General features: G+C 37.1%; 2 protein-coding genes across 2 annotated transcripts; both read left to right on the forward strand.

The window, feature by feature from the left end:
• Positions 1 to 2,377: 2,377 nt before the first annotated feature.
• On the forward strand, positions 2,378 to 7,760 carry LOC109019032 (chloroplast sensor kinase, chloroplastic). The gene is made up of 9 exons (XM_019001258.2): positions 2,378 to 2,902; positions 3,043 to 3,207; positions 3,311 to 3,631; positions 4,151 to 4,216; positions 4,306 to 4,374; positions 4,473 to 4,565; positions 5,588 to 5,808; positions 6,099 to 6,372; positions 7,158 to 7,760. The coding sequence occupies exons 1-9, from the start codon at positions 2,486 to 2,488 to the stop codon at positions 7,410 to 7,412; spliced, it is 1,881 nt and encodes a 626-aa protein (XP_018856803.1). The 5' UTR covers positions 2,378 to 2,485; the 3' UTR covers positions 7,413 to 7,760.
• A 1,835-nt stretch (positions 7,761 to 9,595) lies between these two features.
• On the forward strand, positions 9,596 to 10,393 carry LOC109019033 (S-protein homolog 7-like). The gene has a single exon (XM_019001259.2). It carries the CDS (start codon positions 9,708 to 9,710, stop codon positions 10,131 to 10,133), a length of 426 nt encoding a protein of 141 aa, XP_018856804.1. The 5' UTR covers positions 9,596 to 9,707; the 3' UTR covers positions 10,134 to 10,393.
• Positions 10,394 to 12,530: the final 2,137 nt, after the last annotated feature.

Genomic DNA, 12,530 nt, shown 5'->3' on the forward strand with positions numbered 1-12,530 from the left:
AACAACCTTAAAAAAGGAGACTTCTTCTGAACTGATGAAAAGGGGACGATCCAGACGAATGAATCAATGGAAATATACAGAGAGGAAGAGCTCTAACTTCTCTACACAGTGAGGCATGATGATCCATGAGTGATTGTAAACACACACACATATATATATATATTATATTGGAGACTTCTCTCCGCAAACCCCGTGGACGTAGGCATATTGCCAAACCACATAAATCTTGTGTCGTCTCTCTTTATTATTATTGCACTTATTTTTCATTCACTGTCATCGACGTACAAGTCGCCACCATAAAAAGGGATGCCTGAACAACCTTAAAAAAGGAGACTTCTTCTGAACTGATGAAAAGGGGACGATCCAGACGAATGAATCAATGGAAATATACAGAGAGGAAGAGCTCCAACTTCTCTACACAGTGAGGCATGATGATCCATGAGTGATTGTAAACACACACATATATATATATATATATATTATATTGGAGACTTCTCTCCGCAAACCCCGTGGATGTAGGCATATTGCCAAACCACATAAATTTTGTGTCGTCTCTCTTTATTATTTCTTGCACTTATTTTCCATTCACTGTCATCAACGTACAAGTCGCCACCATACAGCCGCATCGGAACACTGCCGAGGGCGCCAAATAATTCACATCGCAGCACTAGGGGTGTGGATTTGCCCAGGCATGCGAAACACGACGTCAACAATATTAATTTTATATTATAAGATTAAAATTTATATGTTATATAAAATGTTATATTTATATTATAAGATTAATTTTATATTATATCACATGTTATATTAATTTTATGTTATAAGATTAAAAAACTTGAATAAGAAGATAGGTTTGTACACTGATGGGTTCATCGTCGGTTTCGACGCCAAACTGAGACACCACCGACGTCTGTCATGAGTCTATTGAACCAGCCAAAACTATGGATTTTGGGAGAGAAAATCGATCATATCTGTCTCAATGTGTGTCGGTGCAGTCTTTGATCTACCGTCGACATTTTCTGTGAAGGAGGAGGAAGATGAAGTTAGGAACTGAAGAAGAAGGAAGAAGCGTTGCGCAGCTGTCTGCCAGGAAAGAAGAAGAAAGTTGCAGAGAGGAAGAAGACGACACGGGAAAGAAGAAAATGGGTAGGGGTAAAAGCCAAACAACACTGTTCTATTAAATATATATATATATATATATATATTTAACTTTCAGATCCTTAAAACGATGCTGTTTCACTCATTTAAGTGAAATGACGCTATTTATATATATATTAAAAAAATAGAAATAGACCAGATCGGCGGGTTCAGCGATTTTCCTGGAGTTTAAACCAGTGCCGAACCGCCAATATCGGTTTTTCCTTAATTCCTCTTGCTCGCCGACCAGTTCCTTGCCTATTTTGGCCGGTTCAGTGCTCCGTCGGTCAGTCTAATCTGTTCCCTGCCAGTTCCAGTAGTTCCTGTAGACCCCTATAATAAGATTAGAATTTCATTTTATATTAATTAACAATTTAATATATAATATAATATAAAAATTATAAATATATACACCGGTCCTGTTCGATTTAAACTGATTTTCAAAGTATAAAAATCGGCACCACATCATTTTGGGACCGGTTTTGGTTCTTAAGAACCGGTACCGCACCAGACTGCTTACAAACTGGATCAAAGTCACAGATTCAGCCTGATCCGGTCCGGTTCAACCGATTTGCCTATTTGTTTTATACCCTTAGTTAAGATGAAAATTGAATAAAATATTATTTTTTAATATTATTATTTTTTTAAATTTTGAAAAAGTTGAATTGTTTATTATATTTTGTATGAGAATTTGAAAAAAGAAAAATACTAGTAGAGCCTCTCAAACTTACCACTCATGCATTTTGATTTTTTTAATTTTTAAGTTTTTTATTTAATAGTTAAGAAAGTGATTATTAGTAAAATTATATATATATTTTTTATTTTCTTTTTAATGATTAAAAATATTAAAAAAATACTTGAAAGAAATTTAAAAAAAATTAATAAATTTATAATTAGTGGTACTATTAGTGATATATGCTGAATGATCTATTTATAATTTTATAAAAAAATTATAATAATTAGATAAAATGAATCGATGGAATGTCATAATCCAACCGGACGAAAATTCCATGCACTAAAGCCGATTGGGCGGAGATTCGCTATACCGGATTCCAAAGAAGAGATGTTGGCGTCGGTTTGCGTTTCCCTTTCATAGGCTGTCAATTAAAGAGGTAATCCTTGGGTGGGTAGCAGCACCAAATGACTAAGCAACTGTGTATTTGGTTGATAGAAATAACGAAACGGCGTCGTTGGAAGTTTGAAAATACCATCCACTTTTTGCCTTCCCTTTTTTGTTTTGTTTCATCTCGTCCATACAGCTTTCAGCCTTTCAACGGCCAAGTCGCTTACCTGTGGATTTGGCTCCATCCACTCTCCTCTGGCCTTCCCCTCCAATCCATCGTCTACGATGCTACTGTCTGCAACTACTCCTCGACCACCTCTCTCCAACCCCAAATCTCTCGCCATTAACCTCCATTTCTGCACCAATATCAGCTCCCTTCGCTCTCTCAGACCTTACGTTCCCAATCATAGAAGACGCCCCTTCCTCCTCTTCACCCACGCTTCCTCTTCCCTCACTAATCCTAACCCCCACACGCTCCGCCACGTATCTAACCACGATGAACCCGAGGGACCCCTGGTCTCCTCCGCCTCCGCCGTCGCCTCCGCCATTCGCAAAGCTTCCACCTCCCCCGTTGAGTTCTTGCAGAGGACCGAAAAGGACCACAAGAGTCGCCTGGTTCTTCCGAGCCCTGATTTTCAGCGACTCTGTATCGAACAGTTAGACCTCTTTCGCCGAGTTCTTGATCCCGACGCTCAGCTCTCGGTCTGTCTGTCCGTGCTTTCATTTTCCTTAAACCTCCTGTTTGGCTGCCTGGAAAGTTTGAAGTTTTGCTAAAATGTGTCTAGAAAATTACTGTTGCTAAATTAAAAAGAGAAGTAATGAACCGGTTGTGTTTTATGCAGGTCTATGTAAGGCCAGCCGGTAGTTATGTGATGGACCGTCTAGAGCTACGTCGCGCTACCGTTTATCCTGGAGGAGTGGATGTGTCCGACACTGTGATATTAGTCGGCACTTTCGGTGTTCCCACGGGTTTGCGCGCAGCAGAAGCTGCCCTTTCCAATCAACAAGTATGACATTTTGATTTTGGTGTATGCCTGACTATTATTTTCAATCGATAATAGTTATTGCTGTTATTTGATGGAATTCAATGAATTTGAAATTTAAATGTAGGTAGAAGTCTTCGTGCCTGAGAACAGGGCCGTGGTCTTTCCGATGGTGAAAAACCCGTTTGTGGTGGGGTTCTTGGTTGCCGAGCTTCCGATGTCGGAGCCAGGAGCGTGTGAGGATGTGGTGAGTGAAGCGCATGATTTGATTCACTACTTCCCTTCTCCGGAGGAAGCATATTCTTTGCCTCCAGGGTCGGGTATCAAATCCTGGGAAATTCAAAGTGTCAAGAATGAGCCAATGAGTATGTACAGGTTTAGTGCCGAGCAGAGAGCAAATGCTATCAACATCTCTCGGTCTCTAGCAATGGCATATGTTATGGATCAGGTACATTGCGAGTGTCTAATTTGGGCGTGATTTTTCGAATGTAGTGCAGTAGTACGCTGTGACAATTTACTCATATCGGTCCTATTTAATAACGTGTGATTAAAGTTGTCTGTGCTCTTGTTGGTGCCAATGGATGCTTTCATATGTCTTGTGCCTGTCATTTGTAACTCGTTAATTGAATCTGTACTCATTGATTTCGAAGCATGTGCAAAAGAATCATTATATGAGTGTCTCATTTTGGAGAACTAAAATAAGAGTCAAAACAGAATTCCATTTTTTGAACTCCAAACCTTATATACAAGAGTGTCAAACTGAAAGTGTTACTACAAGTACAAGGATTTCAAGTCTGAAATACATTAGTTATAAGCCTCCTTAGTTACTCTTTCTTGGCTTATGTTATTTTTCCATCACTATATATTTTGTTTTCTCTTGTGGAAAGCTGGTATTTCTGCCTGGAATATTTGAGATTTGACTTTTTATGTGTGTTGATGGGCTTTATCTGCTTTGCTTCTTGGACAGAAAGCAATGTTGCTCCAGCAATCATCATGGCAAAATAATGTCAGGATGTGTGATCTGGTTGAGCAAGTAAGATGCCTTGCTGACTGCTGTTGTTTTTCGGCTTATACAGTTGCTTTTAACTTATTGCGATTGTTCTTCCATTAAATCTCTAACAGATTCGTGGTCCTCTTTCTAGCATTCGGACTTTAGGTAAAATGCTATCTATTCAGTTGAAGAAAAGTGAGGTACATGCGTTGTGGTGCTTATGTAACCTGGAATTTAATTATGAATATATATTTTTTTCATTTGTAATTTGTTACGGCTGAAAGAAACAATCTTGCAGATTTCTTATGACATTATCAAAGACATACTGGTGCAAGGTGATCATATTAGAGATACCCTTCAACAACTCCAGGATGCAGTTTACTTGACAAAGGCACTCTCTCTCTCTCTCTCTCTCTCTCTCTCTCTCAGAATACACACACGCTTTCATAGGCAAGCCATGGCTTCTTTTATGCTATTCCTTTTAGTGCCGTGTTTTTGTTCAGAATTTTGACATTTCTTTTATAATTTCCATTTTGGCAAAACATCCAGACTCTATTAGAATGGGGCCACACATTTTCAAGTAACCTTTGTGTCATTTCACTCTCTATTGTGTTAACATTTACGATAATGTTGATAAGGGTAGATTTCTCAAATGATTTGGATAAGATGCCTCACTCTCTACATATGGCTGGCTGCACCTATTTTTTTGATAAGTACTTTGCCTTATATTTCTTTTCTAGGTTATCGATCCTTTTCACATTAAGTCATGACTAAGCCACCGTTTGGACAGTGAGATGAGATGAGATGGTTTTAGATAAAAGTAAAAGTTGAATAAAATATTGTTAGAATATTATTTTTTAATATTATTATTGTTTTGGGATTTAAAAAAGTTTAATTTTGATTTGAAAAAGTTGAATTGTTTCTTGTATTTTGTGTGGGAATTTGAGAAAGTTATAATGATGAGATGAGTTGAGATGGTTTCTCAATCCAAACGAGGTGTAAGTTGACTCTTTCTTATGTACTTCTTGTCTACCAGGTACCTCCTTGGTACCTCCATTTAAAAGAGAAAATGTTGTGTTCTTATAGAGCTTTCTTAAATGGGAAATTCTATTTATAAGCTGGTGTGAAGAACACACCTAGTAAAGTGCAGACATTGCATCATTTTATTTGGAAGATAAATTTTAAAATTTGAATCTTACAAATCAAATCTTACCATTTAAGTGACGTGGATTGTGTAATCTATACACCGGCTTGTAAGTAGAATAACTCTTCTTAAATTAACTTCTTTCTATAATGTTATCTTGTTAATTTTAATTTTTATTTTTTTGACAGTCTTGTTAATTTTATTTATTAAGTTTAAGAAGGCAGTTGTGTTTCTGATATTATCATGTTAACGAACTTTTGTTTTTCTAGGCTAATATAGTTCACTACAATGATGAAACATTGAAGAAAGTGCACAATTCTACTTATGCCCATGAGTCGGTGAGGTCTCAGTTACCAAATAACCTTTCAAGCGATGGTTCAAAAAATAAGGTGCAAAAGTCTCTCGAGCCACTTTCTCTAAATGCTGTAGCCAAGGATTTAGAGATGCCCCTCCCACCCCTGGCGCTTGCACCTCTACAGCATGGAATTAGGTAAATTGGTACTCAATCTTGTGAATGGAGGGGGGTATCCAGGACCCTCTCCAATTAACTGGACATTATAAGTTAGGACTCAATTTTTTTTGTTCTATTTTCTTCCTTCAACATCTTCCCTTTTCTTGATTTTGGCCTCTGTGCAATGGGTCTGTCTAGGGAGAACCTAACCAAAGCCCAAACATCTATCTTTTTCTTTTTGAATGCAGGATACTTTAAATCTGATCTTATTCATTAGTCTTAAATTTGAAAATTTCCTTTTGCTTATGTTTTTTCTTTATGTTAGGAAGACCATGCAATATTTCTACTGTGTTGGCAGATTTGATTGAGGCTGTGAGACCTCTTGCTCATAAGCAACAACGTGTAGTAGAACTAAGTGAACTTTCAGATCCCCTGCAAGTTGCTGTGGAAGAACCTGCTTTGCGGCAGGCCCTGAGCAATTTGATTGAGGGTGCATTATTGCGTACACATGTTGGAGGAAAGGTTGAAATTGTGTCTACTGGAGCACCGGCAGGTGGTTCCCTTGTAGTTATTGACGATGATGGGCCTGATATGCACTATATGGTAAATGTGATGAATTCTCCTCTCATTTAGCGATAAAAAAAATGAACTCTCCTCTCTGCCGACCTGTTTCAAATAATCAAACAAAACGTTGTGGAGTCCCTTCTGTGTCACATATGAATACATATAATATATTTGTGCATATGTATGTACGTATTAATACTTGTATCACTGATCCTAAACCATCCAATAAGCCATATGAACTAGGTAATTCTTGGGCCAGTGTTCCTTTTGTACGAGTATATTTAAGGGGAACTATCTATTCACAAGGATGGTTTCAGTGGGTTGAGGGTGACCATGGCCTGTCATATATGGTGTGTTTGCGTTTGTATGTGAATTGTTTTGAAGTTATGTTTTGACCCCTCGATACTTTTTAGACATTATGCATCATTTGCCAACAAAGAAATTATTCCATTCCCCCTCTCCACTCTTTCCCAAACCAATTATTCTGTCTAAATCTGCCCCATTTACTTGCATTCTTTGAATTTAGAGCTCTTTTACCATTTTTTAGTTCACACACTTTGAAGACTGAACTCATGGTTGGTTTCTGCTCAATGCTATGATTTGTCCAAGACTCTAATGTAACATTTACTATATAAAGAACTTTAAAAATCTCTTTTTTGCATGGGTTGGATACTTTATGGATAAAAATTCTGAGGAATTTATGTTGCTGATATAAAAAAGTGGTCTGCGATCAATAGATCATTACCATTGTGGTTCCCGTAGTCTGTTTTTTGCCCATGTTTTTTTATTAGATATAAATTGTCTATGGTTGCTTTGGCATGCAGACGCAGATGCATTCCCTCACACCATTTGGAGCAGATCTCTTTTCGGAAGATATGGTTGAAGATAATATGACATGGAACTTTGTTGCTGGGATAGCTGTTGCTCGTGAGATACTAGAGAGTTACGGCTGTGTACTCCGTATCATATCTCCCCGGACCACAGATGCTGCCCTTGGGGCAGGTGGAACTCGTGTGGAACTATGGCTTCCATTGTTTCTGGAATCATCTGATTTGAATGGCCACACTCAGAAGGAATAGGAAGGAATTTACATTTCATGGCAGAGATCTAACATGGAATAAAGAGAACGATTAATGCTGGGTTCAGTTGACAAGAATGAGGCAGAATAGAATCCAAAAATTCTTGCTCGCTGGCGCATTTTCGGTGTGTATAATTTTGAGGGCATGCTGTATAGTATCTTCATTTGTTTGTTTGTCCTCTTACTGCGGCATACAGATTGAGAAATTTGTAGATAGCAAAAAGGTTTAGGTTTTATTGAAAGCTTATAAGAAAGACAGAACACTTCAATGCTAAAGCTACTGACTGAATGATGTATATATCTGTTAAGTGTAAAAATAATATTTTGTCATGTTCTTATTTCCATATCAGATTGAGGTGATATTGGTGGCGTTGAAAAGTTAACTCAATTATCTACAAATTTATGTTTCAAAAGAATCTCCTAATTCTAATGTTTACGAGGTCAAAAGAGCTCAACAATGTAGCGACTGAAAAACTGGTTAGAAAGTTTGCTCAGTGAAAATTTTGAAGATCACTTTTTCACTAGGATTTTTCTAGACTCTCTAATTGGTCTACTCAAACCTGAAGTATATATAAAATAACATGCACAACTTCTAGGGTGTGGAGAGAGGCCAAATTTGCCATATTCATTATATTTTTGAGAGAAAATTCTAAGGAAATTCATTGCGCATTGAAGATTGACTCTCTTGATAAACAGACCTACATCATCACATTGTGCTTGTATTCGAGTATTGTTGAGTCCATTGGTATGGGTGTGTTCGTTAATTGAAAGGATTTTCTGAATTGCCAATGTGTAGAAATCGAGTGAGATACTTGTGATGTTGCAAGCCAGATTTAGTTACTTTAAGAGTTTATAAGTGTTTCTAAATTAGTTGTAACGAATTAAATTTCTATAATGAATTTTAGGTGATGACTTACACCCGGAGTGATTTTAGATTTTAAAGATGTTTTTCAAATGAGTTTTCACTTCGTTATCAAAATTATTGTGTTGATTATTTCTTGTGATCTGATTCTTTGATTGGTTGATTATTAATTTAAATAGTCCAGTAAATTGGAAAAATACCTATTTACCCCCTCTAGGTGTGTTTGGGATCTGAACCCCTGATTCTTTAATATCATTTAATGGTTGAATGGATTTTGTTTTATTTGTGACATTGGGATTGAAATATTGAAGCTTTCGAATTTAAACTTTGGCTTTAAATAGTATTTTTTTTTCCCCTAGACAAGAAAGAAACAATAAACTCAAATTGATCTGGTCCTTCCTTTATCACTTGTCCAAGGAGTAACTAATGATTTCATTTCAAGCCTGCAACTTTGCAAGATTATTGCAACTCTAATCGGCATTGATTTATGCCTTGTAAGTTGTAATTAGATCATGGAAGACTGAAAGTACGTGATTTACTTGGAACAAAAACTTAGCATTTAGGTCTCCTTTATGTAGATAAAGGAGTCAGAAGATCGAAGATTGTACTGATTTTCAACATAAATTCTCGATTAAATCGGAAAATGGATTGTCCGTCCAATTTTCTTAATGTAAGGATCATGAGTACGTAGGAGAAAAAAAAAACCACTACCAGAAATAGTTGATGCCCATAAATGCCAACGATCGAGTAGTTCTATGTATAAGCATGTGTAGAGAACACATTTTTTATACCGTTGACATGACATGATTTAATTTATAAGATATTTGAATTATAAACTTTTTTTGGTAAATCAAGTTTTGCCGTATCAACGGAATAGAATGTGTGTTTTATACACCAGCTTACAAATAGAATTTTTCAATGCGAGTGATTTTTACAGCATTAGTGTATAATTGGTTCTATGTAACTGATCAGAGTGCATGGTTAATTTATATCTCCCCTTATAGACATTGGATTCTATAATTAATCTCATAATAATTTTGTCTCCTTATTTACTAATCCTAGCTGCGGGCTGTGTGAGCCTCACAGTCCTATTCTTCAGCTGAAAATGGGAAAATTCTTAACTCCGGTCGTGTGGCCGCCCGCCTCCTGCATGTCCGTACGTACACATGATGAATAGCTAGCTGATCACAGCAAATCAAGCTCGACCTTGCATTCCAATTGAGGATTATTGGCCTAAAAATGAGACAGACCGCAGCTTTACAATTAGTAAAGAATCACGACATATTATATAACATGAAAGAAATGGGTGTTTGGGTATAGCTTCTGTACGTGTGCAAGGCATTCTTTGGCTGCAAAGGCATTCACAAAGGACCTGTGGCTGCATATTTCAGCCATACTCGTACGCACATCCTCGAACTCAGCACATATATATACATGGAAATGAAGCGCATGGGGATGGCTAAGCTTTATTGCTTTGCATTGGTCCTTGTCTTTGCCTTCGGCCTGAGCAGCTCCTCGAGGGTGCCTCGTGAGAGAAAGCACTACGTGAAATTTATCAACAATCTCAGCAACAAAGTACTTAATGTCAACTGCAAAAATGAGAAACCCTACATTGATCTGACCCTTCACATTCTTCTGCCCAAGGAGGAGTACGAATTCAATTACATTGTTGGGCGAGGCATGGCTTTCAGGTGTGACCTGCGACATGGGTCTACAAGCAAGGCCTTCCTTGTCAGTGATAGAGCAATCAAAAGAGAATGCGGTCGAAACCATTGCATTTGGAAAGCACAAGATGATGGAGTTTACCTACTCAACCGGAAAACGAATCAGTACACGTTCAAGTTTGGATGGGAAAATTGACCATGATGGTGATGATCAAGGTGATCGATGCTGCGAGCTGGAAGATAAAAACAAAGCTATCTAGCTATCTAGTAATTAGAGCAGTAGTACCAAGATGGTTTTTGTATTTTGTTCTCTGAAATACATCATTAAAAATCTCGTTATATATATATATATATTTATATATATATATATATATTCTTTTTACAATATCTCTGGCGCATTTATTTTTTCTCTTTTATCATTTAAATAATTTTTTTAATTAAAAAATTTTCCATACCAATAAATTTGCAATATCCTCGTATTTTTTCTATATTTGCAATATTTCTCCTTAAACAATGTAATGTAATTTTGAATCATACACACAAAATGTAGTAGCAACGCTAGTACATTTCGTCCGTTGTACATTTTATTATCTGGTTTATACACAAACTCTAGACCAATATATGATACATAAATACTTGTTGAAATAAGACAAACTTCATCATTTATTTAATAATAAAATAATATTATTTTATAAACTAAAGTTGAGTTTAACTTTATGATATAATATTTCTATCTTAATCCTTCTCATTTTAGTTAGTTAAATCAGTATTTAAAACCCACCGTTAGATCAGATCTAAGATTCCAAGATGAAGGGTTGAGATTAAAATCCCATCTCCCTCCCTTTTCCCTCTTCCCTCTCTCTCCTCCCACCCTTTCACGCCGCACATCTCCCTCTCCCCTCACCCGACAAAGCCTAGATCTAGTTAGGAAACCCTAGATCTGTCCATCCAAAATAGTCATGTTCCAAGGTCACGACAGTGACTGCTACCGCCTAAGGAAGTGGCTTCCAACGCCACTGGCCTTGTCAGACAGCGAGCAACGCACGGGTTATCCCGACGATGGTATAACTCTATTTCTCTTTACTGTCGTTATTATGTTAGTTGGTTGGTTGGATTGTAGACTATGCTATGTTGTGGAGCTCGTTGTGTAGTGTGATGATGTGAAGTGTGGCCATGTATGTGCTGTGTGGTCATGTTGTGGACTATGATATGAATTGTGGTTGTGAAGTATGTGTTGTAATGGGGACATGACATTGTGTAGAATGGGAAGAGTACACGTGGAGTGTACTCCATGTGGTAGAGTGATGCATCATACGGTGTGTGTCGTAATAGTGCATGGCGTAGTGTAATAAGAAGGGAGTATATGTGGAGTGTACTCCATGTGATGTAGTGATACGTCGTATGACATGTTGTGAAAATATGGACAGTTGTGTAGTCGAGGAGCGTAGAGCATGATGGGTAGTATCGGAAACTGTGAAATAGTATCCCAAAGTAGTTGTGATGTAGATTGTAGTCTAAGGTGACAGGTGTCACCATTTATTTGAATTATGACTGGGAATATATGTGAAGTGACGGAGTGGCGTAACAATGACATAGCGAGAGCATGACAGGGGAATGTCATGAAGTGACATGACTAAGTGAGAAGTTGTGCTTGTGATGAGTTGGTGTAGAAGTGAAGTAGCAAGATACCAGGTTTGGTGTAAGTTTGGTGAAGGATGAGTGCAGGTTTCAGGAAGAGAGATATATACAACGGAGAGAACAAAAGGGATGAGTGCAGGTTTGTCGTATTGGTTGGTGCAGGAAAGGAGAGGGAGAGAACATAGAGAACGTATGGGAGAGAGGGAGAGAACAGAAGGGATGGAGTTTGAGAATAGAAAGGGAAGAGTAGCGTGTTTGAGAGGGGGAGAGGGAGAGCAAGGTCTGCTGTTGCCGAGTGTAGGAGATTGGAGATGGAAATGCCTACGTGTTGTGATTTGATTGGTTGGTGTGAAAATAGTTTTTATACTCATCCGGTTGGAAGCTTTTCCCATCCAGATATGTAGAGATATTGTAGCTTGTAAGCAAAAAATTTGCATTTAGCTCTTTTAATGTTGTAGATTTAATGAGATTGTTAGCTAAGAGAATTGGCAATGGTCTAGCCATTGTCAAGTCTAAAATTTGGTTAAAAGTTGAGATTTTAGCTAAATCCAAAGTCATTGAAGAAACTAGTCCGCATTGGACTATCAATCCCAAAGTTAAAATAATAATATAATATTATATATTTTAATTTTTTTTTTATATTTTGCAAATACACTCCATATATTAATTAATAATTTACTTTTTTACTTAAAATTATTGTTTCCCAACTATTTTTTTCTCGACCTAATTATCCAACAAATACATTTTGTCAACCCTTCTCATATCCAACAATCACATATACAATTTTTGCCAAACTTTCTTCTACCAAACATCCACATTTACAGTTTTGTGAAGCCAACAAAAATAATTTAGAGTAAAATATTATTTTGGAGATGAGCAGTAGCTGACCAAATTTGGAGAAATGAATGACTTTATTGTAGATCAAAAGTTTAGCTTTAGAGTTTTGACTACTTCA

This window comes from Juglans regia, chromosome 13 (genome assembly GCF_001411555.2).
Source record: "Juglans regia cultivar Chandler chromosome 13, Walnut 2.0, whole genome shotgun sequence".
In the NCBI taxonomy this organism is placed as follows: Eukaryota; Viridiplantae; Streptophyta; class Magnoliopsida; order Fagales; family Juglandaceae; genus Juglans; species Juglans regia.